The sequence below is a fragment of the Numida meleagris genome, chromosome 2 (genome assembly GCF_002078875.1).
Source record: "Numida meleagris isolate 19003 breed g44 Domestic line chromosome 2, NumMel1.0, whole genome shotgun sequence".
Lineage (NCBI taxonomy): Eukaryota > Metazoa > Chordata > Aves > Galliformes > Numididae > Numida > Numida meleagris.
The window spans coordinates 97,421,985-97,448,968 of NC_034410.1; the positions used below are offsets into that span (position 1 = coordinate 97,421,985).

At 39.7% G+C, this 26,984-nt stretch overlaps 1 protein-coding gene across 1 annotated transcript; it reads right to left on the reverse strand.

The window, feature by feature from the left end:
* RAB12 (RAB12, member RAS oncogene family) lies at nucleotides 1,415–25,300 on the reverse strand. The gene is made up of 6 exons (XM_021385866.1): nucleotides 25,057–25,300; nucleotides 12,826–12,886; nucleotides 5,565–5,703; nucleotides 4,965–5,054; nucleotides 4,011–4,115; nucleotides 1,415–3,532 (listed from the first exon to the last, which is right to left on the reverse strand). The coding sequence occupies exons 1-6, from the start codon at nucleotides 25,298–25,300 to the stop codon at nucleotides 3,419–3,421; spliced, it is 753 nt and encodes a 250-aa protein (XP_021241541.1). The 3' UTR covers nucleotides 1,415–3,418.

Genomic DNA, 26,984 nt, shown 5'->3' on the forward strand with positions numbered 1-26,984 from the left:
TCACTAGAAATTCTTCACACGCTTGGGCCTACTTAATTCCCAGTCTTGCTTAAATCTAGCACTTAAAGTAGTGATCATCTTACAACATCACTTTCACAAACAAGGATAAAATGGCAAACCAATTAAGGCAAAGCCTTTGTTGCCAGAAATTGCTGGTAGTAAAAGTTAACATCGGTTGTGTCCCTCTGTTCTGCAGATTTGGAGAACAGAAGTTGCAACTGTCACAGCCCCTTTAGAACAAAAGCGTGAGTGCAAGTCCAGAAAATAGCTGTGACTATCAAGCAACTCAAGATGTGCTCCTAAGCCAGTAACTTTCAGTTCCTTCTGTATTGTGACTCACCATTACACAAAAGAGAAATTTCCAGCCTTCTCATGTTGCCTCTGTTACTCTATATAGAAAGAAATGATCTGTGAACTCAGCCCACTGTTTGAATGTCCGTTATAAGCAGATCTAAAACCTTTACGGAAATAATCAAAAACTGCATCAGTCTCTTGACAGAGAAGAACCTGAGCTTTGGTAGAAGATACAACGCTGACTGGAAATACTACTAACGTTGTGCCATTTCAGGAACTTACTGGATTAAATCCCAACCAAACTGAAATCAGTTGCAAAACACCATTATATGGCCAGGATCCACTTATCACTATTTCATGAAAGTCAAGAAACCATCACTGCTTTGGAACAGAGGTTACAATTCTTTTTCTGCCACTTTTTTTTTTTTTTAAATTTCTGCTTGCCATGCTTGTTTATCAAGAGACGCTGCTGTCTATTTTCTGTAGTATGAAAAAACTACTAGGGACTAAAAGACCTAGCAGCATCTGACAAGTGCAGTGGTAAAAGCGATTAAGTGTGTTGGGCTCACTGTTGTAAGGAAACAATGCATACACACACCCTGAAGAAGGGGAATGGGTTACTCCAAACCACAGCTCCTGAAGAACGATGATCTACTACCACAAGTTAGAACAGATTTAGAAGTGTAACTAGTCCTCAGCTTTCCCCCCATGATCTCCCAATGGTTGTCCAGGTCATTCTAATACTCCATCATTAGAGATCAGCAAGGGTTGGGTTGACAGCTGAAATTCTATATGAGGAAACAGGACGGTAAGAATCATTTTCTTACCCACCCATCCTTCCACTCCACATTGCAAATGCTTGTTAAGATATAAACAAACATTGACTCACAAAAAGTTGCAGAGATCAAAGCAGGAGACAAAACTCTCTTTAGGGTCATACTAAAATGGATCTGAAGCAAAGGTTTACTGAACTTTTTATGATTTCCAATGAATAAACAAATACATTCAAGCATTCTTAAATAAATATGGCTCTCAAATGCAATAATTTTTCTATTTTAGTACAACAGAATGGAATTCCAATCTACCTATATACAAACAGAACATAATTACAAGAAGAAAGTTTATCTAAGTCAGATTTCTTATTTTTATTAAATTCAAAAACTGCAGAAAAAAATCACAAGATTCTAAATACATATAAAATAAATCAGCTAAAATAGAATTATTGTCAAGTTAAAACCCACTTTTCCATAATTTGTCCTTCCATGCTATTGCCCACAGTATCATCAGAAATCCTACAAGTGCTTTAGAAATTGATTTTATCTTATCAATATGATAGTAAACCATAAGTTTACTACATAAAAAAAACAAACTGTTTAGGCACAAGGTGGCAGAAGACATAAGCACAAATATCAACCATGCTTCCTTAATTTGTAATTGAAATCAAAGTGTGCTAAGACCTGCATGGTATTGTATTCAGAATGTCAGAGCTTGCTTACTGAAATGAGGGATTAAAAAAATATCTTTTTAAAATGTTCACAGTTCTGTGTGTCTTTTTTCCTTCCACAAAACACAGAGAAGCTGCTTAAGTCAGTGGTACAACTTACTGTTAAGTGTCAGTGTTTCAGCTAGAGGAGTGGCAAAAGTGACAAAATGGGATCCAGCACCAGAGAATGAGAAGTAGAAAAGCTGTAGTGTGATAAAGACTGGTTAATATTTGTGTTGCCAGTGTAATTAATAGTTTTGTGACCACCAGCTAAGGTAACATGACAAGCAGTCACATGCTGTTTGAAGGTATCAGCTGGACTAGGTCATCCCAAGACAGCAAGTTATCAAGGTGAACAGTTAACGTTTGCTGCTCTTCTAACTAGACCCAGATGAACTGTCAAACAGAAAGTTAAATAATAAGGAAATTAAAACAAAACTGGATGTTCCATACTGTAGATTTTACCTTTTACCCACGATTTGATACTTGCCATTCTAATAACAGGTGCAGTTCCACTGTCATTCATAAATACAAAATTTTATTTGCACTTCATTAGTTTAGAAAGACCACAATGTTTTTCAATACCACAAACATTCAGGACACACCAAGTTATTCAAATATGTAACTACTGATTTACCACAGCTAAACTAAACAGTGCATTTTAATAAAAGATATACCAAAGATATAATTCACAAATTCATTATCAGACAAAAATCTAACACAGTATTTGCTTGATGGGAATAATTTCTACTATTAGGAAAGAAAAACCTTTTTACCTTTATTTCCCCTCCCCCCAACCCTACAGATGTCCAGACAAATACACATATATATTCCTTGACACAGGAAAATCATTATTTTTTTTTTAATAAGAATTTGTCTAGGACAGCAGCATTGCTTTTTATACCTTCTTATAGAGTTTGAATATATCTCAATTCTTTTATTGAAACTTATTGATTCTCGCAATTAGGTTTATGCTTACGCAGAAAATTATATACGCAATTTCAGCGCAATCTTAAATTTGCACCAGATGTGATGTCTTAGTACACAAAGGATGGGTTCAGCATTAAACAAAATAAATAAGGCTGCCAAAAATTAAACTTAGCTTTTCAACAAATCCAGTCAGCAGAGGATGCTACAGCCAAAAATGTTTTCACTACATTAAAATGAAACATAATGCTGATTATGGAAGCTTTGTACATAAAGTCCTCTGTTTTTCTTTTAAAAAAATTGTCTTTAAAATAGTCAGCAAAGCACCATATACTTATCTTCATACCAGAAGAGCTTCTGCTTGCCTGTTTATAATAACAAGAACTATTACAACATTTATGTCAAGAATAGGTATAGATTTAACTTCTTTTTCTTTCCTCAACTGAAAGTGTGGTAAATCTCAACCAACTGTACAGTATTTATAACACTGGGGCAATGAATGAAACATCATTGTGAGGGTCAAGGGTAATAATTAAATGTTATATAGTTGAATCCTACACAGGATTGCATATTTGCATATTTACAAGTTAGTGTGTAGCTCTGACTCGAATAACAAAGTGCAACAAGAAACTGCCAAATGATTGTAGTGCAGAGTAGTACAGATACTTTCTTTATCCTCCCACTCCTATTTTTCACTCTGTATGGCGTAACAAGTCAACAGCAACGGACATGTGGCCTTGGAGGAGGCAGTTCTGGTGGGATTTCTGGCTCTGGTTGCAGGGACAGGATACTGTTGGACAACTCATTTCTTATAACATCCAGTGGCATCTTAAAGAAAAGAAAACATCACCTGTAAACGATCATCTGCACAGAACTCAGCACAATGAGATAGTTACAAGAGGTCACTGTCAGCCAAAGCCTCCACCTAAGGATTGTCAGATCTTACTAATTAGTGATCTACATTCAAGCAAGTTGTGCTAATCATTTATTTTTCAGTGAAGTCAAGAGACTCTGTCAAAATAAACTCACTTCCAAAAATGACTAGAGTACAAAAGAAATGCCTGCAAACGAAAGCAGGCAAGTGTATAGTCAGCTGCCTATATGAAGTTATAAGAAATAGGAACCACAGCAAATAGAAGCAGATGTCAGGCAGTAGAGACTGCAAACTACATCATGCTCCCCACATATTAACTTCACCTGACAGCGTGCGCTTACCCTCTATGCCTTCCCGACAAAAACAATCAGAGATTCAGTATTTAAACACGGACCACTTATGTGGGCAGAAACTACCACCTCAATATTTTACCTTTTTCAGAATGTCATCAACAAGCTTTAGAAATATTTCATCCACATTAAAATTGTCCTTGGCACTTGCTTCACAGAACCGCATCCCAGTTATTTGCTGTGCAAACTGACAGAAGAAAAAGTAAAATAACTACAAAAACAACAAACATACATTCCTCATTAAACCTTTAATAAGCTTCCCTGAAATCTGTGACTGATCTCTTATGCAAGTAATTACTCTGAATCTCTAAGGTACAGCAAATATTACCAGATATAGCTAATTTTCACTTAGATATGGTTTAACAGAAAAGTGTGCCGCACTTCTCTAGACCTAAGTTTGAGAACTTAATATCCTCAGTTGGCAAGGATTACTCAGATTGCCAAGGAGTAAGAATTTTTCAGAAGAAAAATGTTTGTATATGTCCATATAACTAGTGTCCTGATCAAGATAGTGCTGTAAGTCTCATGGCAAAACATTCTCCCTTCAGTTTTCTTACTACTTTTGCAATGAAGAACAAGAAGAAAAACCAACAACTATGGAAGCAAAGCTGAATTAAGTAATCAAGCAGGACTCTTGCCAGGGTAGTACTGAAAGACCAATATCTGGAAGAAGGATCACAAAGATGCGCTGAAAAGACGTATCTCTTTTTATGACTCAAGTCTTTACTATATCCCTTTTGACAGTTTACACGCCAAAAAGAGGTATTCACTACACTACTGTGTACTGGGGCCAATAATCAGACTAGCAGTTTATTCCTCTTTTAAAGCAAAGGCATACTACTCCAGTAAGAAAGCACGTAATGCACGCTGTATAAAAAGAAGTAAATAGAATATGAATTTTGACAAAACATCACCATTCGCAGTACGCTCCTCAGGCCTAACAGTCTGACTAAGAATAGCCATGGACTCTCAACAGCAATGTCACAGCAGTTTTGCTTTCAGCTGTAACTTAGAATTTACTTATACCTGTTCTTACCTTTTCTCCCTGCTGTCGAGTAATCTCTCGATCAACTTCACAGTCCAGTTTATTTCCAACTAATAGAAGCTCTGCATCTTCTGAAGCGTACTGCAAGTAAAATATTTTAATAAACTAAAGCAAAAAATGTAAGGCTTCACACAAATACTAAAAACAAAAAGGGCAATTCCTTTACTAAGGAAACATCTATACAGTTTAATATGTTAACGTTCTTTCAAAACATTATTTTAAGAATTTTCAATTTCAATTTTGAAATATCATTTGAAAAACATTATTAAAGAACCAGTTGTTCCAGTTTATCTTGGAGTGAACAAAATGACTTATTTCTAGAGACCAAAATTTGTTCTTTCCCCAGTGCATAATGTTACAGATTTCCACTGGCACTTCTAGCTACTTTAGTCAAAGGAAGCAGGAATGGACAATCATTTTGCAACGGAACACGTCAATGTTAAATTCCTGCTAAAAGAATCCAGTGCAAACCAGCAGTCATTAGTTTAATAATCCTATAACTATGCTGTTAGAAGTATATATTACTGAGTCCTTTTGAGAAAGAACTACTTCTCCAAAAAAAAAAAAAACAAAAAACTTAAGAGAGCCTACCTTATCAATCATTTTCATCCATTTTGGTAAATCATCAAATGTTTCCTTCTTGGTGATATCATACACCAAAATAATTCCCTTGGCACTTCTGTAATAAGCTGAGGTAATGCTGTTGAATCTCTCCTGACCTGCTGTGTCCCTAAGAAGCAGCAGCAAACATTGGCACAAACGATTCATGGATTTGCAAAGTACACAATAACTTCGTTTCTATTTTCATAAAGACACCCTTCCACACTCATTAGATACCCCACACAGAAAATTGAATATGTGTGTGTATTTCAGGAAAAAAAAAATGGAGCAGTACTTTCAATTACAAAAAGTTTTCACATCAGAACTACTTATCCCCTCTAATTTCACCAAGAAAGGCCACCAAACAGGTCTACATGTGTCTGAAAATGAAGCTGTCCAGTGAAAATGTACCAGATCAAGCTGGCTTTGTGGTGTTTGGTTGTTTCTTTTTTAAATAGCCCTGACAAAAATGAAAAAGAAATGGATACATGCTTAGCAAACTAAAACAGCTGGACATCCAACAATAAAATGTGCACTGCATTGATTACTATGATTTGAACTTTCAGAGCCTTTTTGGATCAACCACAGTAATTCAGCCATGGTTTTATGACTAATGCAGAGGATAGTGGCAGAATTCACTTCTAAAGAAGTGACTTCTAAAATAAGTAAACAACCCCCTTTATAGAACAGCTTTTGTAAGTAGATTATTGCCTTTCACGCTTACATCCACTAACCTGAGGTGGTCAAATACCATTTCTGTCCTCACTTTCAGTGTTGCAGGCATTTCTATCACAGCGCATTCACACTGGAGATCATTTTCAAGCAATGTCAACAATTTGCCTGTACTAACTATAGTTGATACTCCAAAGTAGAAAAGACAAAATTGTTTTTTACTAAACCCTGTCATGGAAGATTTTTGGCAGTTACACTAACAGAACAGCTGGTGTATACCTTAAGTCTTAAAATGTGACTGGTACCAAAAGCAAATAGTAAGTTATATAGTGCTTTGAAGAGATCAAAAGATAGGTCAAAAGATGGAACAAAATTCAGAGTGCATGGGAGAAAATGCGTTCACGTGCACAGGGACCCAAAAGCTCAAAAGGAACTCTATTCAACAGTCACATTTTAGACAAAAGGATAAGAATGAATTTGGGAATGAGATTAACAATGGAGAACTGAAACACTTGTTACCAAAAAGAAAAAAAAAATGTTATGTTCACAAAATGCCACATTGATTTTCCTGAAGAATTCTTTTAAGGTTTATGCACAACAAGTAGTAGAATAAACTACAACAAACCTATCATGCTCTTCACAAAATCTTTAAGGATCTCAACTAAGCAGGCTTAAAAGCGAAGTACTTAACTTTCTCCTGAAATTGCCACAAGTGTACTTGATAGCAACAAATTTTTGGCAGGTGATTTCACAAAGTAAGCACTGTCTACTAGAAAAAGATGTGAAATCTCTGCTTCACAGCCTGTGGAAAAATATTGACTAACGCTTTGCTACAAGCCAGTAGCATCACGATATGGAACTTGGGGTAGGGAGGCAGGAAAGAACAAATTCCTACTGCATACATTTTTATTCATATCCCATTCTCTACTCAAAACTTAAGAACTGAATTCGCACAAACCTTTGGGACCCTACAGAAGGTGAACACAGGTAGACTGTTTCAATGAGATCAAGTTCTAGAAATATTTCAGACAGTTTTAGGGGTTAATTGGTTGCTTTCGTATCACGAATGAAGTGTTTTTTATCAAAGCAATACAAGTTCTGGCAGCTGAAGTCACATACGTAAATATTACTTAAAAGAAACAATTCTATTTTCTCTTTCCTTTTTTTTTGTGATGGTCAAGTTTGTTTTTGACAGATCCTTTGGAAATTCATTCCATGAAAAATTTATAAATTCTAGTATGAACCGTTGATTTTCCACATATGGATAGCATTGCTTCAGTACTTACAAACAGGCTTCTCAGAATTATAACCGTGTAGAGCAGCCTCTGCCATCTGTTGCTAATCCAGCCTACTGACCAAGTGTATTAGGGATGGGATCCCTTTAGCTCTATCACTGCATAGACACAACCAGATGGTAGGGCATTCCCCGTATGGAAGAATGCATCAATTCAAGTTGTGGTCAGACTAACAAAAAACATTGCCTTTTTTGCTGGCCAGTCTTCCCTCTCTTCTTTGTACCCTTATCAGAGCAAAGAAATAGAGGAGCCATTTCAGAACTAACTGTGCCTACATGTCAATGTTAAGGGCTTTTAGCAATTCCATCACAAAGGGGCTCCTTCTGAAGTACCAGATCACTCAGTTCATACGTTAGGAAAATACACAGGAGAAATAAACACTAACATTCAACTACTCTTTCTGAAGAGACCAACCAACACGAGGTACACTTACATGTAAGTACTGGAGTCAACATTAAACTCAGCTACTACAGTTATCTCCGGCCCCACATTCCCCCTAGCCTGCTGAGTGCTTTATCTCCCAGTCTACCTGGCATTATCAACCTCTCCTCACAACAACCTCAAGTTCTTAAAATATTCATAATACTGCCAGAATCTGTCCCCTCCGGTCCTGCACTCCTCTTTGTGTAGATCATTTGTGTGTAGTCTGCCTTGCTGGCTAAACGAGACACATCGCGTGCTGTGGTTGGTTCGAAAACCCCACTATACATTCAACGAACAGATGGCCACCAATTGTCACCTGCCAGTCACACTAATCACACTGAATTATGGCTGACTTTCTCTGTCTTGCTCTGATAATCACGATGTCCACACACCTTGTGTAACCAATGCATCCACTGCTGCAGCGAATTTAAATGAAACCAGACAACGGGTTTCTGATTGTAAGCACGATCTGATAATACTTGTTTCCTCCAAAAACTGGAAGAAAATAACATTGTATTATCCTTCAGTAGCAAGGAAAAAATTGGAACATTATCTCTAAAATAAGCAATAATCAGCAGTGAGCAGTAAATTCAGAGCGCAACCCCAAACTAGCTAAATAAGCTGCCACTGAGTATCAAGTTGATCTTACACAGGGAAACTTATCTTGTACCAGGAGCTATGGCCTATTTTTATAAAAATGTGTGGCAAATTCTTCCAGCATTGAGGAAAAAAAAATAACAAGCCCTAAAGCAGAGCTAATGTTAAAAGCATATCCGTCATAAAATGTCTTCCTTTCATGTGCTGTACTGAAGAAATTAAGTTTGTTACACTATCGTCAACGTATTACTCTCCCACAGTGGGGACACTTGAATAAAGATAGCTGTTGCAAGGACCAATGGAAAGCTGCGAGACGAGCATTATTTAACTGCACTAACAGCATGCAACTTCGTGGATTTCATGAACAATGCTAATGCTGCTAGTTCCTTATTTCTCTTGCAAGAATCAACATAAAAGTACAAGGCAGTCCAATTTCATTCAAACTCCAGAAGTCCAAACAATAAGTTACTACAGCTTCATCGATGGTTTGCCATCAGTGAGAAAATACAACAGATGTCTCCTTTTTTAAATACTAAAATAAGTTTCCTTTTACCGATTTTTCCAAGAACTTGTTTTAATGGAAAAAGCACTGCAATTTCCAAATGCTAACTACAAATATTCAGCATATGACTCCTTCACCAACTACAGTCTACAATTAAAAAAAAAAATCCTGCTTGACTCTTTTTCTGCTTCGTTAACAGAATCTAGACACCACTCCAAAAAATACAGACAAACATTATGCCAAACAAAAGCAAATTAAAAAACACCACCACCACGACACAAAGCCTTTTTTCAAGTGTTGACTTGCTGTATTCTCAGACTGCAAAAAAAATAGATAGACTCAAAACTGTCCTTGGCTCTGAAGTTAAATTCATTTTTTATGAGTGGTAGAGTGAAGTGGTAATAGGGAGGGGATGTATTTTTAAACAGAAATAAAAAATTTAACAATAATTTAACATTTGCACTTGCTTTACTTGGAGTCATTTAAAAAACGTTTTTAAGTGATTTTAGGGTTAATTCTACTTGTTAAGCTGAGCTTTCTTTCCCATTAAAACAAAACAAAAACCAGAAATTATTTGCAATTTTTTTATTGCGTGAAATAATTTTTTGTCAGAGGTACTAACCTGTAAGAACTACATTCTGTTACATTTCAGGACAGATGATTCTTCACTCACATTACTCCGAGCCTCAGAAAATTTACTGCAGTACTGCCCATAAAAACTCTGAGCTGGCAGCATTGCAACTTTTAATGACAAACAACTTTCTGAAGCAAACCCCAGATTTCTTGCCAGGCGTCAATGGCCTTCATGGGCACGAAGCCCACAGCTGCTCTGGCAGCCCAGCAGGACACTGAGCACAGCAGCAGGGCACCGCTGCCACCAGCAGCTGGGTGCCTTCAGACTGGAAGCCTGACCTGGATGCTTTTTGCCTTAGCTAAATGCTCAGATTACTCAGGTGACGGGGCACAGTCAGATCCCGCTGTCCTGAGCGACTCCTGTGCACCTACACTCTGAAGCAGGAAGGTGGGTTTCCTATCATTTGGTCTGGCTCTGAAGAAGCACTAATGCAGAGATGCTCAGATTCACTCTGATGATCAGGCAGACTGCTCAGTTACTTCACCCATTGCCTAACTGCAACAGACACTACTTCTGACAAAACATATGAGCCAGTTTCAGCCAAGAACTGCAACTCAGAAGCTGACCTATTGTATCTACTACTTCTGCCAGCCCAAGGGTCACTGCTACTGCACTGGGAGGAGCAGAGAAAATGAACGCTACCGAGCATCCTCAGTGCTGCTCTACTGTTTCATCTTCCAAGGAGCAGGAGGTTGTTTCCTGATTGAAAGTCAGGGAAATAGGTTGAAGGTAGCAGTGCTACTACAAGGTAGCAGGGGCTGGATAGGAACAAATAAGCTAGAGATAAGAACAGAAGCCTCTTTGATCCTCAAGTGTACAATATTCCACTGTAAAAGCAATATGGAGAAAGTCTGATCTGTATGCCACTCTACTAACAGCAACCAGGTGGCAGCTACTTTCAAAAGGAAACATCATTGATCAATACATTCAGTGTAGTTCGCTGCTGTTTTTTTTTCTTTTCATAAATAGAATTGGCAGAGGTCTGTGGAAAACACTGCTGGCAGAGCAGTCACAGAAGAGAGAAGTCAAGTGACCACTGAAAATCCAATCTGGTATTGAAAAAAACAAAACCAAACAACCATTCTTGTTTGATTTCTGAAGTAGAATTATCACATGACTGAAAAAATAAACATGTTTGGATGCTTCAGAATGCAACCTTCACTTTCAGGAATCAAACACACACATTTTAGAAATGATTTGTTCATTTAATTGTTCATTTGTTCAAAATACAGGTTTTTGTGGTAATTACCGTGATCTTTATAAGTAAAGACCACCAGGAAGTATGAGGCAACCTTGTCTCTACGCAGGTAGGAAAGGAGACTGAGTTGGGATCAACCACATGACTTAGGCGGACATTTTAAAACTTTAAGTGCTTGACTTTGTAAATTGCTTTCCTGTTTTCATCTAACAACTGAAGGTACAAAAAGAACAAATAGGCCCAACAACACACTTCAAAATAAATTAGCGAAAGTGGTGGTTATTTAATTGCTTTTCAAAAATTTTACAAGCATGCCATGGCAATTTTAAGTGTAATCTGTAAGAACAGCATTTTAACAGCAACTGTTGGAGAGAAAGTGACACTTGGGAGCTGGAAATTGTACTCATGGATTTTAAAATATTTTCTCTATACAATGTGTTTTGTTCACCATTTTAGCAGGTCTTTGCACAGGACTACTGGTCACTTTTTAGCAACCTATCCATTTTTAGTTTTGAAAGTTTCCTGTAGCCTACTAGCATATTCTCAATATGTGGAAAATAATGGTTTAAACATCTCTTTTCCAGCAAAACATCTCTTATTAAGTATTTATTCAACATGAAAAAAAAAATTGATTGGCAAGCTCAGCATATTTCATAGCAAAATTTTAAGTTAGGCATATGGTAGCATCTCCTTATCAAAAACTTCTGTTACCTCCGTCAGCTTCAGCAGACCCTGGCTAGCAACTGCTGGCTCAACTGCCAGCCTTGTGGACATAGGTTTCCAAGCAGGGACACGTGATGGATGAAGACATGCCAGTAACATTCAAGTGTTAGGTGACTGATGATACCAAAGATGATGCAGCAGTTAACTCAGAGGGAAGCAAGACAGACACATGGTGTGACAAACAGAGTTGATGGTGACCTGCCAAGAGGAGTTAGTAAGCTGAATTCACTGCATCCATGTAGTTAAGAATGAGAAACCACCAGAATATCCCAAAAGTGTATCAGAGAGTATTCAGAGCTTTTTTCCCCCTCTAAAGATTGTTAGCAGCTGTATCAGCTTAACTACAATGCCAATTATGCATCAAGTACTGTTAATCAACCAAAGCTAAGCTTCTACATAGTAGTATGTAAGATTAATGTATATTAACATAGCTGGTTTATTCTCTCTTAACAATGCTTATGTATTAGATGACTCTGCAAAACAAAGGAGTACTTAAGCTCAGTAAGTCCTAAACAATTTAAATTCTATCATTAGCATGGGGAATTGTTATGAGGACACATGTATCCTACTCTAGAACAGAAAAGCTTAGCTCAGACATCAAGCTTTCTGCAGTAGGACACCATTTTTAGTTAACGTATACTGTCTTAGTTGTATGAGATCATTTTATGTCTCAGTGCTGCTGTAGGGGGTATAATTTGCTTAGTCTTGAATGCTCTTCACTTTGAAGTTATCAAATGCAGTGACGAGGAAACAGCACAAGTTTTAGAAAAATAGTTTCGCAAATATTTTATGGTTGCCTTATAATTGCTTTTGTAGCAAGTCAGTTTAGAACAGTCCAGAAAATAATTAAAAAAAAAAAATCCAACTGTGTCTATTTAACACGGTCACTTTCTTTTGTTTGTTGAACTCCTATTTCTTGTGTAGATGATTTCACACTTCTATAAAAAAGTCCTTGAGATCTCTGTGACGCATTAATATTTCAGTAGTTATACTCATGCCCTATTTCTAACCCTCTTCCTCCTCCTTCATCCTCCCAAAAATCTAAGAGCTATTTGGTTTTGCTTATGTCAGGTGGGAATGGAGGAGAGAAACAAAAGGCTAAGAGCTAAACCAGCTTATAACAGTTAATAGAATTAGACAAGCATACTGATCCATGCTATAACATAAAAATTAAAACATACTGCTGGTTGCACATTTGTTTTACTTACCAGATTTGTAATCTAATTTTCTTTCCTCTTAGCTCTACTGTTTTGATTTTAAAATCAACACCTATAAATAAAATACAGTAAACAGAAAAGTAGAAATAAGAAGCAAAAGTAATGAGGGTGTAAATTATTACTATTATTTTTGGATACACTTTTTTTTTTAAATCAGCTTTTAACAGGTTTGTAGTAGGCAAGATCATCACACGGATTTGACTACAACTAAATAGTCCATGAGCCTTCCAATTTGGCAGCATCACAACATAAACTTTCCACTTTGTGCAACAGTTCCAGCAGCAGGTGAACCCAATACAACTGCAAAACAATAGGCATGGCTGGTTGTTTCTCCCTTATTCACATTGACTGTCAAGGACAAGCATGCTCTACTTTCAAGTAGAGCTTGAAAGCTGCCTCGGAGGCACGAAGCAAACCCCATCCCTCCACACCAGCCTATGAAGTGGAACAATACACATCTATACCCAAGCCAGATGCTTAGTCTGCTACAGTGGAAGTGCTGGAATTAAGGTTGGTTTACGCAGTTTGTCAGCACCGTCATTCTTCATTTTTACAAATGTTTATGAGTAAACTGCTTAAATTTTGAACAACTTTTAAAATTCCTTTTATACCAGTACGTTACTTTCAACCATCGTCTCAAAATACCAACCAGATTTTGAACACAAGCTAAAGAGCAAAGATAGAACCACGAAGACCTTGTTACACAGAAAGACTTTAAGTCCATAAAGATAATGCCAGCAATCAACACAAAGACATAGTATGGTCAAACAATACCTAGACACAAAAGAAAACCACCTCAAACACAAAAATATTTCAGGGCACAAGCATCCTAGAATATCACAGTACTCATAAATTGTACACTACATGAGCAGGTTAACATTTGTATAAATACTTTTGCTTTACTTCTTCCTTCTGAACACCACCTCTTCTGACAGCACCAAATCAAAAAGCACGGAAATAAAAAGACAAGAGAACATCATTCAGACTGGTACGCTTACACCCACACAGAAGTGCAGAAGCATGCTGTGTTGGAAATACTTTTGCCATTTCACATGCAAGTGTATACCAAGGATAGGCACGGAAGCGAAGACAAAGAGAAGATATGCATTTCCTCTCATAGAAACTTAATATTTTCCTAATGTCTGTCCTTAGTAAAAGCCAAGTGCCCTTGCTGATACTGTTAGAATCGATACCAGACTGTAATTTCTATAGAAGGAACTGAATTTGGCCCTTACATCACCTTTACAAAAGTCTCAGGGAAACAGAATTACATATCACACTGGCAAACTAGTCTAAATATGTGGAAGGATCATTGATCTTCATTCCGCTCAACAAAAATGCCTTCAAACCAACAGCTCACAGTTGTGCGCTGCATAGTGATAAAAGCGTTGGTTATCACCACAACAGTTCTCCTTCCCCAGGTCCCATTCACACCTCAGTAGGGTTCTTGGGCAATACAGCAATCAAAGTAATACACCGATTTGTTGCAGTCTACAATTTTAATAGCAATTTAAAAGTACTCAAATGCAAATTGAGAAAAAGTATAAGAATTACTGAAGTTTCAGAACCTTTATTAATCTTAGTTTTAAGAAATATTTTTAGCACTTTTGAAAAACCAGTATCTCTGTTGTTAGCGTGAAAGTCAAAGAAAGTGAAATGGACACGCTATTGCTCTACTATCCAAAATGTGGGAAATAATAATTCTTGTCATTACTAGTTTTTTATTAATGTTCTAACAGTTGCTTTAAAACACCAACTATATATACTGCTAAATGCCTTTTCTCCAATAATTGCATTTAAAGTATAAAATACACTTGTCTTAATGGCCACAACTTGCCTACTACGCAATAGCAACTTTACTTGCAAAGGAGATCATCAATATTAACATAAATAGTTTCAAATCTCTGCCTTCCTCAAGCTTCAGTATAAAAGTGCCCCATCACCTCAAGTTCCCAATCCTACTATCGTATGAATACAACTTACTGTAGGATTTATTATTCATCTGAGAACTCTGGTTAAAAAAAATAAGAAAGTCTACCTTTTCCCTCTCACTGAAATATTAATAAAGAATCTGTGGTGCTGGCACAGGTGGCATAGTTGGCTTTGGTTAACAACCGCGCTTGCAGAGGAGCTTGACCTGAGTACAAAGTCAGAGAGAATGCAGCTTCTGCTAAAGAAGTCATCATGCTGTCACACAAGGAAAAGGCTCTATCAGCTCTAACCCAAAACTGTGTATTAAAAAAATAATGAACTACAGAGAAAATCCAATTGCGGTAATACAGGAAATTTTCAGCTCGGGACTTCTTGGGAACATGAGGCACACCATATGCTAATGAAATCAAGCAGAAAAATCCCTACAGATTAAAAGGATTGTTTCAAAATAAATACTATGTCCCTATCATTCTTGGAATCACAGAATCATTAAGGTTGGAAAAGACCACTAAGGTCATTTAGCCCAACCGTCAGCCCATCCCCACCATGCCCACTGACCATGGCCCTCAGTGCCACATCCACATATTTCTTCAACACCTCCACGGACAGTGACTCCACCACCTCCCTGGGCAGCCCGTTTCAGTGCCTCACCGCTCCTTCTGAAAGGAATTTTTTCCCTAATATCCAACCTTCTTATTCCAAAGGCAAATCATTCTGTTAATCACCTTAAAGTCACAGCATGAAACATTTCTTTACTGTTAAATTTTGCAACAAACTGTGCAAAATAGTAAGTTTCGGAGAGGTATGTTGTTCTATAAAACTGTTTGAATCATCTAGCACTTCAATCAGACAGCTTGCCAGAGCTAAGCAAAGGTTGCTCAACCAATTTTTATAATTAGTAATGCTCTGCAAGCATCAACACAATTCCAAAAGTTTAATGTCTGCCAATACTGAAGGAAAAATACTGGCAACTGTTCTCTTGCAAATGAAGAAATGAATTCCGATGCCTGTCAGGTTTCATTACTGTGTTTCACCACAGACCAGTCAAAGGTTATACTTTGAATTTACATACACATTAGTAAACAAACATTTCTTTTCCACTTTAATTTCAAACATCAACTTAAGAAAAAGTTCAATGAAATAAATAATTAGCCCGACTAAGGTCAATGAACGTAACTAAACCAAGTTGTGCTATCGATATAATTCCTCCAGGTACTAAAAACATGAGGAAAGCCTATTAACAGGTCTCAGGAAGTCAATCAGGAAGCAAATGCTTTCCACCACTGCGGATAACAAACACTTGTTAGTCACACATGACAAGAGGTAGACAACTGGATCTATCCATTCGCGTACACCAAGCACAAAGAGCAGTCTTATGTGTTCTTATAGCCACACTTGCCGAACACTTGATTTGGACCAACCGCTGAAATCTCCCATTCAAACTCCAAGTTTAACAAACTCAGGCATTTGTTCCGTTTGTGCTTAGTCCCACCAGAGGCTGCTGCAGTCTCGAAGCTGTGTGCTGTACAGTGTTGTGCCTGAACACAACCAGTGACAGGCCTGGCATAACACCCTACTAGCACAGCCACACAGCGCATGCCCCAGTGATGGCAGGCTCTACAAGGATGTCAACAACAGTTAACACAAACAAGCCACCCAGGCACCTTCTGTCCTTAATTAAGCAAACAGAATCCAGTATGTGGTTTTATTCATTCATAGTTCAATAAAACTGAGGAATCAATAATCACCGTTGACAAGCGCATTAAATCTGAACAACACATCTTATAAAAATAAAGGATTGTAAAAGGCTCTCTCCAATGGCAAAATGTGGCTGGTTTTCACAATACTTAATTTGCATTTAAATGCTTACTGATGATTTTATTGACAACAAGTCATCAAATGCACACAGCAGAGCCGGCAGGTGCATGTTTATGGTTACTCTGAATTGAGTACCCTTTGTCAGGCCACACCAGAAGCCTGGCTACCATCTTCTCCTCCACTCCGGCAGTCTTACACACACCACTGGCAAGCCATCCATTCAGTTCTTCTACTATGATATTCCAACAGCCTTCTCTTCATGAATTAAAACTGCTACTTTGGATGTCAGATTCTGCCACAATTTTTTTCCCCCGGCATGGCCTTTTTCAGCAATCCTAACGCACATCCCATAAATATTTAGGAGTTAATGAAAAAAGGCACAAAAACACAGATCCCAACCTCAGCTTTGAGCTTCTGATATGGTATCTATGAAGCATTTTGAAATCCCCTGATTTAGGTTGCACTACCACCAAACTGCAGGTAAGCCCTTCCCCTGCCCCTGGCTGGAGAGATGATGAGCAAAGCATTAAGTACAGCAGCAATTATGCGGCACACTGAAGATAATACTATTGATTCGGTATTTTGAAAAAAAATCTACAAAATACACTGCTTCTGTTGTGAAAGCACATGAGCTTTAGATTTAAAAAAGCTATTTCATGCAAACAAGAGCATCTACTTCAATGTGTACCCAGCTGAAACAACGCTTTTCCAGGAAAAAATAAAGGGCTACTGGACTATGAGGCAATTAGAGGGGTTCGTTTCCTTTATTTTGAACTCTATGCAACAAACAGCTAAGTGAACTGTCTGCACTCCTTTCTAAAACAAACAGCCCTAAAAGAAAGAGAGCAGGCACTCAAAATAGAAGTGCACTAATGAAGTTCTAGATAAGGGCAAGTCAGTGTGAGCAACGTATCTCGTCACTGCACCAAACTAGAAGTTGCTCCAAACTGAAAACAAATCCAGTACAAAAGAAGTCTAGCCCGAAACAGGTTATAATATACAAATTACTTCTTACTCTTGTTTGCGGCAAGAACTCTACTAAAACATACACTGGAACACATACAATGGTGTCCACTTTCTTTCTTTAAAACAATTTGCCTAGAAATAAAATAAATAGTGAAGAAACTTCTTACTCTGCATTCTGCATCATGGCTTTCAATTTTTTTCTCCCTTAAGTGGCAGAAAAAGGAAGTGGAAGCTGTTTTGTTCACACAGAGTGACCTTAAGAGGCCAAGACTTCCCGATCACAAAGTTCAGGCAGGAGCTGGGAAAACACATGCAAATAGAGCACACAGAACCCCTCCAGCGAAAATCAATTCCAATAGATTGAATTTTCAGAGGCCTATTAGCTATTCCCAGCAAAGCAATGCAATCAGTGAAAAATAAGCAGACTGTATTTGAAGAGACACAATCAGTTTAAAAATTCAGAGTTTGCATACTAATTGATCATTAGAACGGACTTAAAATGCAAAAGCTGGGACCGTTTGTTTACTTTGGACATCTGACAGCATTACTGAGAAGTTTTCTTCCTTCCGCTACAGTTGACGACCGTGCTTCTAGAGGTAAGATCCAGCTCTGCTACCAGCTCATTCAGCATCTGCTATAAGAGAGTCCTCATCTGTAAGTATTGATTGCAATATGGTAATTAATTGAAATGACAGTAGTACGGAACTACTGATGTCAAGGAAAAGACACTCGATGGCTTTGATACCGACTTCTACCATTCATCTTTGGGGAAAAAATATACAAAGAGTATAGTACATGGGTGTGGAGGTAGAATAAGGTTACTAAAATTGTTTGAAGAAAAAAATAAAGCAGTTCTTAATTGAAGTTGCAAGATATGTAGTTAATTTTAAGAACCACCAAAGCGGAAACACCTCTTTCAAACCACACGTTCTACACGTAAAGATTAAAAAGAGATTTGGAAGCATTAAGCGTTAGTCGCCTATGAGCCAGTTTGGGGATTATTTTGGAGGCAGGTAAAGCACGCTGCTCATAGGGCTCTGAAGTGTAATTCTAGAACAATTAACATGCAGAAACTTGAGACTGCTCGCCTAAAATAAGAGCGCACACGTAACTCTACTGGCAACTGTGCTACAGACCAAAGCAAAACAGACGCACTGACAACAGGAAAAAAAGAACTGGTTACGTATATGCAGTGGCTGAATTTTAAAGGTGCAATTATTCGGATTTTTAGAAAGCCACAGTGATTTTGGAATGCCTAATGCACACTTACGAAAGTCAAAGATGTTCAGTATTCCCAAACTTAATGAAAACAGAGGTTATTTCTTTATAATTTTACCGTCTGTGAGAAAGATAAGCCTTTCAGAAAGTGTAAACTTTTAATCTATTTACAGCACTAACTTCAAAGCGTGGACCAAATTTTTGATAAACAGAATGAGGTGAAGGACAGAACAGAATGACTAAGATACTCTGGGCCTTCTTGAAGACGAGGTATTTGCAAAACTCCTGCCTGCGGAAATGACAAACATAGCAAGCCAGTGATCTACAACTACTTGACCTGAAAAGAAAACTGAATGTGAAAGACAATTAATGACAGTACTTTATATTTTAAAAATGCAGAACCTATTTCAAAATGAGACTGAACACGGCATTTTGGTTTGACTACTGTTTCCCATTCCTCGTATATCAGAAGAAATAAATTGTCGAAGTGTTGCCACGTGCTGTTACATAGTTGCAGTCTTAACAAGTGGGAATAATAATACTCTCTCCTGCACAAGGACAGCCTGGTGAAGAAGCTTCACAGAGATTGAAGGCTTTTTTGCTATGAAGGGCACTCTACGGATTCTCTTCCATTTCACAGGTCAGCTAAAAACACAAGTATTCCACAAAGTGCACATGTCATCAAATGAACATCTATTTAAGTTCACAGCTTTCAGAAAGAAACATTAAAGTCCATAACTGAGAATCATATGCCCCCTATATTTATTTTTTGCTTCTGACACGCTCAGCTGTTCACAGCCCAGACTGAGTTTGACAGCTGCATTCCACTCTCCTTACAAATGAAACTCCACATTCGACACCATTCAAGTGGGCTCTTCATGCTGTCTGTTGGTGTACTTGCATATTCTCATATATGTACTGTCGATGGACTGTAAGATATTTGGATAGCTCTACTGTCTTGATAAAACCCAGCACCTGGATATTTCCCTCACTTTAGGCTAGCAATTGGTTTACAAATGAGAAAAATGAAGTCAATTTCATATTTACTCATCTTCCCAAACTCTGGGTAATGCAAAAAATAAAAGTAAGAAACCAAAGAGCTCTCTGCAAATCCCTGTTCCCAAACCCTGATCATTTACAGCATCACCCTACTACATTTTCTTATTTTAAAACCTAGATTTGTTACCTTCTGAGGGCTCAAATGATTATGCATGGAAAATACTTGCTGACTACACCGATGCCATACAATATGCTTAGTTGACGCATACTGGGCATGGAACTATGGATAGGTTCTTTCACTTGTGGTTTCCAGTGCCAACTACAAGTGACAACAGTACTAATGGTAAAAGGCAGTTCCCAAAGAGCACGGGCTTCTGCTCAAAGCTGCGTTTCCTGAACTTATGGTTACAGAACTGAAAACAATGCAAGTTCCTGCATGCTCCTCAGTTTTCTTAAGGTTTTATGTAAGGTCAAATTGGTTTCTGCGCAAAGCTCAAGCCTCCTGCTCTATACTATTTGTACTTCATCAAACTACTGCAGCACATCAGCAAAATATTTGTTGCTTCATTTATGCTAATCTACACTAGTCAAGAAGCCAATAAATAAAAATAAGTATTAATATCCTGAACAAATGAAGATGAGGGCTATTTCTCACATAAATATCTAGTACTGTTGGCCAGAACTTACTTCCTTTTTTTTTTTTGTGCAGCAAAGATTTCAGTCTGAGTACAGAGCTGAATTAGAGTATAAAGCCAACAGAAGGCTGACTGCTACTTCATTATGATGTGGAAAAGCAAAAGATATTTACTTCCACCCTTTTTTTCTTTCTCTCCATCGCTGTTTTTAGTGCCATCTTATGGAAGGCAAAAGAAACCCTCACAGAAAAATTAAAATGAGTTAAATTTGTCAGAAAGAGTCTAAGGTGAATATAATTGATATTATAGGAAAAGCTTACGGGAACGAAACCTAACATTTGTGTTGTTAGTCCAAAGACGATGAAGAAAGAGGTTGAACTGTGACAGAAAACTGAAACATAAATACATACATGTACGTATATATTTATGTATCACGTATACATATTAAAAACAGAAGTTGCCTTATTTAAAGTTGGTCTGATTAAGTTAAACTGAAGTTTTCACCATCGCTATTGCCTATTTGTTGGAAGTTAAGCATTTTGCATGCATATCTTAGAAAGAATTAACAGGAAATCGACTGCTTGGAAGAAAAAGCTACGGAGCTCTGTAAATCTAGTGAGTTCCCGACGCAGGCCAACATTCCACTTCACAGTATATTAAAGCAAAGGGAATCAAAGCCAAAGTGCATTTGTGAAGCCAAAAGGATTTTTCCCCATAGCACATCTGCATACCCACAGGCTATACAGTTAGTCCAAAGGAGATCACAACACTCCCATCCTGATCTACAACAAAACTTCCCATTACAAACTCGGCTGAGTAGCTCCACCTATGATTTTCCTTGTAAACCAGGCCTGAAGGAGGCTTTGGCATTTGCTACAAGTGGTGGTGTAGCGTCTGGAGAACAGCTGCTAAAGGGAGCTGGCCACGAGCCTGCAGAGACACCTCAACTCTTACACTACAGAAGGTAAGGCTTCTTTCCTGGGATGCCTTCATGATGGAAAAAAAGCTGAAGGATGGATGAGATTGGGCCTCAGAAACCTTACATAGGCCAGCACGTGAAAGATGAATGGAGGAGCTCAGCATGAGGTGGAGGAGCAGGAGAGGCGGCTGTCTGAGCAATGAGTCAGTGCAGGGCCTCCTCTTTGGGTGAGCGGGAACCTCAGGTCCTAAGACAAAAACCAGGAGGGAAGGGTAACGCTTAGGTGGCTAGGAAATAATGCCAAGTACAGGAGTTCAGTAGATCTGTCACGGAAACAGCAGAAAGAGTAGCAATGTGCAAAGACTGGGATATGGATGGGACAGCAGCTGGAGAGTACAGAGGACTTGAAAAATAAAAGGACTCCTGTTTTTCATTGTTAAGAGTCTGAAAAACCTCCTAGCAACAGCTTTAATCCTTCTCTTCTGTGAAAAATACAGGTGTGTGGAGGTAAAGTACCGAATCGCAACTACAGATCAATTTTTATTTTCAAATAAAATGTATATATACATTCATTGACAAAATTAATTAATGATGCCAACACTACCCTCGCATAAGCATTCCACCATCATGGAAAAGGAGTTACCTTAACTACCCTGGATTTAACACTGGTGTAAATGAGTAACTTCACATCACTGTAGATACAGAGGAAACATTTCTAAAGAAAATGTCTCTGTCCAAACAAGTAATAAAGATAAGTTATAACCTAATAATAAGAACAAACATCCAAACCTAGCACATAAAATCGTGAACAGCAAAATCTATTTCTCATTTGACACCAGTGTGCAGAAGTCAGTAAATATTTGAGCACACCAAGTATTCTCAGGACGATGTAAACAGCAGATTAAGGAGACACAATATTCTATGCAACTTAATGCCCAAAATAAATACATCAAAAGAATTTTAGATCAACAGCACATCGTGTGCTGCTATGAATAATGTGCTGAAATCTGCCAAGCTATTTTCAAACGCTTTCAAAGAACTTCAGTGTTTTGAGATGAGACAGAAGACACGTTGGTGTGTTTGTTAAATTCTGTAATAAAATCCGGCAATGAAGGCTTTGTAAATTAACATTAAAATGCTGAATATTTCTTAATTGAAGCCGCATCTCCCTGTTTATATAGAAACACTCAGTGGCGTCCCATTAATAACCTAAACAGCAGCTGGGGACAGAAGTAAGCTGAACTCTTCCAATAAGCTTTGGGCATGCAAAGTTTTAGACATTAGCAATTCCTCCACTGTCAGAGAAGACCTCTGAGCAGCCTGTACACTTCCATACAAGAGGTTAAGGTGTCATACATGGTTCTGTTTGGCCTACACTTCCACAGGTTTAGTACAAAAACTTAAGAATTAAGGTAGAGGCCACCAGTATCAAGATAAGGGAGTTAATGATATGCATACCCAGCTGTATCTTCCTAATATAAGAAGATACAGCAATGTTTAATTGTTCTTATATTCTTATATCATCTTTTCAAATTTAATTTGAAAGTATATTTGGTTTGTATTGCTTACTCTGAAATTGCGCATGTCAAACTGTTTCAAATCATGTTTCAAAACATCCTCCACTTACAACTCAAAAAAAAAAAAAATCACTGCAGAAAGCAGTTGCAAAGGAAGAGTGTATCATTTGAACTGTGCGTCAAACTCTGACCCCAGATCATTTCTGAATGTGGATTATTTTCCTTCTACACAACATACAAACAGCAGAGGTTATTTTTTTCTTACGCTATGGTGCAAAAAAAGCAAGGTGCAAGCTTTCAGTCACATCAGCGAGAAGTTCTTTCACTTAGCAGTTGAAGGATGTGGGGGAATCTCAGCAGCTCTCAACTTTAGTCAAAAGACCTTGAAAGAATGCCATTACTGTCAAGTTTCTACATGTATTTTGGCACAAGCTGATTTCCCTATGCTGTTTTATGTTGGCACATTTCATACATCAAACATTACGTAATCCTCTGTCTAGCAGCATACCACCATTTATTTCCTGTCTTTTGTAAAATAAGGAAGCTTTCTGCTTCAGTTACTGCCTCGGTTATCTAGGAAATCAGTGTGCTTACACAGCACCAGACTGGAAGTCTGGACTGGGGTCTAGGGCACCTCCTCTCACTTCTCAAGATTCACATCAGGGAACTAACCCTAGCTAAAGGAGAGCAGCCCAGCCTGAAAGGAATGCTAAATGTAGGTCATCCCAAAGATGCACAAGTTCAAAGCAATACAGTCTCAGAGAACTTGTAAAGAGACATTCCACTGCCAATTCTACACTCCTAGCTTACTGTTGTTTAATCAAATTGGTCAATCTATAAAAGTCATCAGCATTTCTTCGCTACAACAACGTATCACTTTGAGATTATGTTTCTGACTTTTCAGAAGTCAGAAAAAAGTTAAGTTACCAACTTAAAAATATCAGCACTAACAGGCTACTGAGAGGAAAAGCCACAGCACTATCAGAGCAGGATTTTTAGAGGATATAGGAAAAAACAGGAATAAAAGAACTGACAAAACACTAAAACAAACAAGAGTAACAATTGTTCTGTCACAGAAGGATGGGATTGGAGGGCAGTGACTTAGTTTCCAGAAGGCAACACCATCCTTTAACATCAGATGCTATAGGTTTCTTCACATTTCAAGCTACAACTAAACTACACGCACTCATTTCACAATGACACAGACTTAACGACTGGTTTGCTGCAGGACCTAAGTGCTCAGTTCTCAGAACAGGTCTGTAATAATGCAGAGCAACCAGCTCGTTTTCCTCCCCTTACGCATCCATGCATCAAAGCACAGCAGGCATTAAGCCACCTCAAAGCACCGCTGACTAACCCACGAACAAGACGCTGCGGAGCTGCCCCTCAGTTTGTCGAACGAGGAGCAAAACACGCTCCGGAGACGCTCTTCATAGAACAGAACATCAGCTTCCTCAGATCTAACACTGCGGAGGGTTTCCTGGCAGCAGGGATCCAGAGTTAGTCGGGCTAGGGTCTGGAGCAGCACTTGGAAGTCCCATCAGCAATGTTCAGTGCACACTGCACAACTCCTCAGCTCCTGAAACACTTCTGTACCACCTCAAGCTTCAGCACAACGACCTGTTTTACCAGCTACCCCTAACACTTTTCAAACTACCACAGAATCACAGAACTGCAGGAGTTGGAAGGGACCTCTAGAGATCATCATCAAATCCAACCCCCCAGCACAGCAGGCTCCCTACAGCAGGCTGCACAGGAAGGCATCCAGGTGGGTCTTGAATATCTCCAGAGAAGGAGACTCCACAACCTCTCTGGGCAGACTGTTCTAGTGTTCCATCACCCTCATTGTGAAGACGTTCCCTTGCATATTGGTGCAGAACTTCCTATGCGCCAGTTTATGGCCGTTTCCCCTTGTCCTGTCCAAACATGTAAGAACGAAACAGGACACCAACTCCCCCGCCAGACCCGGCCCAAAGTAGGCCCTCCACCCCCCATCCCACAGCGCGCTGGGAAGTTGGGCACGAGGGTTCTCACCACAACTCCACGCACTACCACCCGCGCCACGGCCAGGCCTGGGGACCCCGGGCACCCTCTGCGAAAGGGAGAAAGAATTACAGCTCCCCAGGGGACGGCCCGACCGGGCCGTGTTTACACCGCGAGAGCCCGGCAAGGACAACGCTCGCGGGGCGGTCGGGGCGCGGCCGGCGGGCTGCCTTACCCACGGTGGACTTGCAGGCCTCGCAGAAGGTATCGTCGGTGAAGCGCTCCATCAGGCTGGTCTTGCCCACCCCCCGCGAGCCGATGATAATCACCTGCAGCTTGAAGTCGGCGGGCCGCGGCGGCTGCTTCCTGCGGCGGGCCTGCCCCCCGGACAGCGCCGGCGACCCCCCCGCCGAGCCCGCCCCGAGCTCCAGCCCGCCGCCCCCCGCCCTGCGCTGCGCCAGCCCCGAGCCCGGCTCCATCAGCGCCGCATGCGGCGCCGCGCTGGCGCCGCGTTCCCCGCCCGCCTCCGCCGCGCCCCGCGCCGCCGCCCTGCCCGCCGACGGCGCCCACCGCCGCGAGGCAGCGGGAGGAGGGGACCGCGAGGACGAGGCACGGCCGCCACCCGGCCCGGCCCTACGGGAACGGGAACTCCGCCGACCAGCGCCGCCGCCACGAGCGGCGCGCCCGGCCCGGGCCTCGCCGCGCAGCGCCCTCTACAGCACCGGAGCCGCGGCCCCGCGCCGCAGTGCCGGGGGCGGGCAGTGCCATTGCCCCGCCCAACGGGACGGCCTGGGATGGCGGCCGAGAGCCGCTGCGATGGGCGCGATCTTAGCGGTGCCTTCCGTCCGCCGTTTCTGAGGGAGTTTCGGCTTCCTCGAGAGGCTGGGACCCAGGGCCTATAGAATCAGAGAATCGTTTGATTTGAAAGGGACCTCTAAAAGTCATCTAGTCCAACTCCTGTGCAACGAACAGGGACACCTACAGCTAGGTCAGGTGCTCAGAGTCCCACCAACCTCCCTCTCCAGGGACGGGGCATACACCACCGCTCTGGGCTACCTGTCCCAGTGCCTCACCACCCTGATTGTAAAAAACTTCTTCCTTATATCCAATCTAAATCTCCTCACTTTTAGCTTGAAACCATTTCCCCTTGTCCTGAGTCTGTCCCCTTCCTTCTTATCGCAGGGGAGTTGGACTAGATGGCTTTTATAGATCCCTTCCAACTCAAAAAGTTTTATGAGTCTATGATTCTATGACGTGCCTGGTCAGTCAATAGCTGTGGCGTACCCTCATGCTGCGTGCCTGCCTTTGTGCCTCCAATCAATGTGTATTCCAGTGTAGGTTTTATTCCTCCCTGGCTATTGCCTGGGGCAGTCTCTACAAGCACGCATAGATTTTTTACACCAGCTAGTTTGTGGCTCTAAAACTTTTCTTTCAGTGTCTTTCCCACTCGGAGATACAGCAATAAGTCCTCTTTTGTCAAGATCTAACTACAAACCTCAGGCAGAAAAACAAGCACCTGGGCCATCTGCAGTACCGCAGAAATTCTCTCAACTAGTTTACTATTTTTCATTGCAATTTTTTTTTTGGACAGACTTTCTAGATGGTCTTCAGAATTTGGTGCTGTATGTCAGACAACATAATTCATTGCTTGGAATGTAAGTCTTTATTCAAGGAATTGGATATTCACTAATACTAGTTTTTGGTGTTGCTTGCCAGCTTTGGGTGACCTGATTGGCATTTCAGTCCCTGGCTGTGAGATCTGAGATTCATGCATTTATCTTGATCCTTTCCTCCCCTACTCACACCAGAAAGCAACCATTGGAGGAAGAATCATTACCAAAAACATAGAAAACAGGTCATTTGGCTGAGTCGAGAACAGATAGTATTTTGGGACTGGAAAGGACATTTAGGAACTCTGAAGTAAGCTCAATAACAGGCTCATCACACACACACTTCTTTTAAATTTTAAAAATGTTTTTTGTTTTGAGGGGGGAAGGGCTAGGATCTGAGCTACACACAGTTATAATGTGGACTGGTTTTACTGAGGGTTTTATTTTTTTAAACCGAAGTACTGTTACTACTCACACTGTGAATACTGTTTTATTGTTATAGAAATTTATATTGGTACTGTTCATCCGTTCATATATACTTTTTCCCTAAATG

Coding starts and splice junctions, on each gene's coding strand:
- RAB12 (XM_021385866.1), bottom strand. CDS start 25,300: ATGGAGCCGGGCTCGGGGCTGGCGCAGCGCAGGGCGGGGGGCGGCGGG. Junction 12,887..25,056: donor GGCCTGCAAGTCCACCGTGG/GTAAGGCAGCCC, acceptor TTTTATTTATAG/GTGTTGATTTTAAAATCAAA. Junction 3,533..4,010: donor TTGATGACATTCTGAAAAAG/GTAAAATATTGA, acceptor CTTTTCTTTAAG/ATGCCACTGGATGTTATAAG.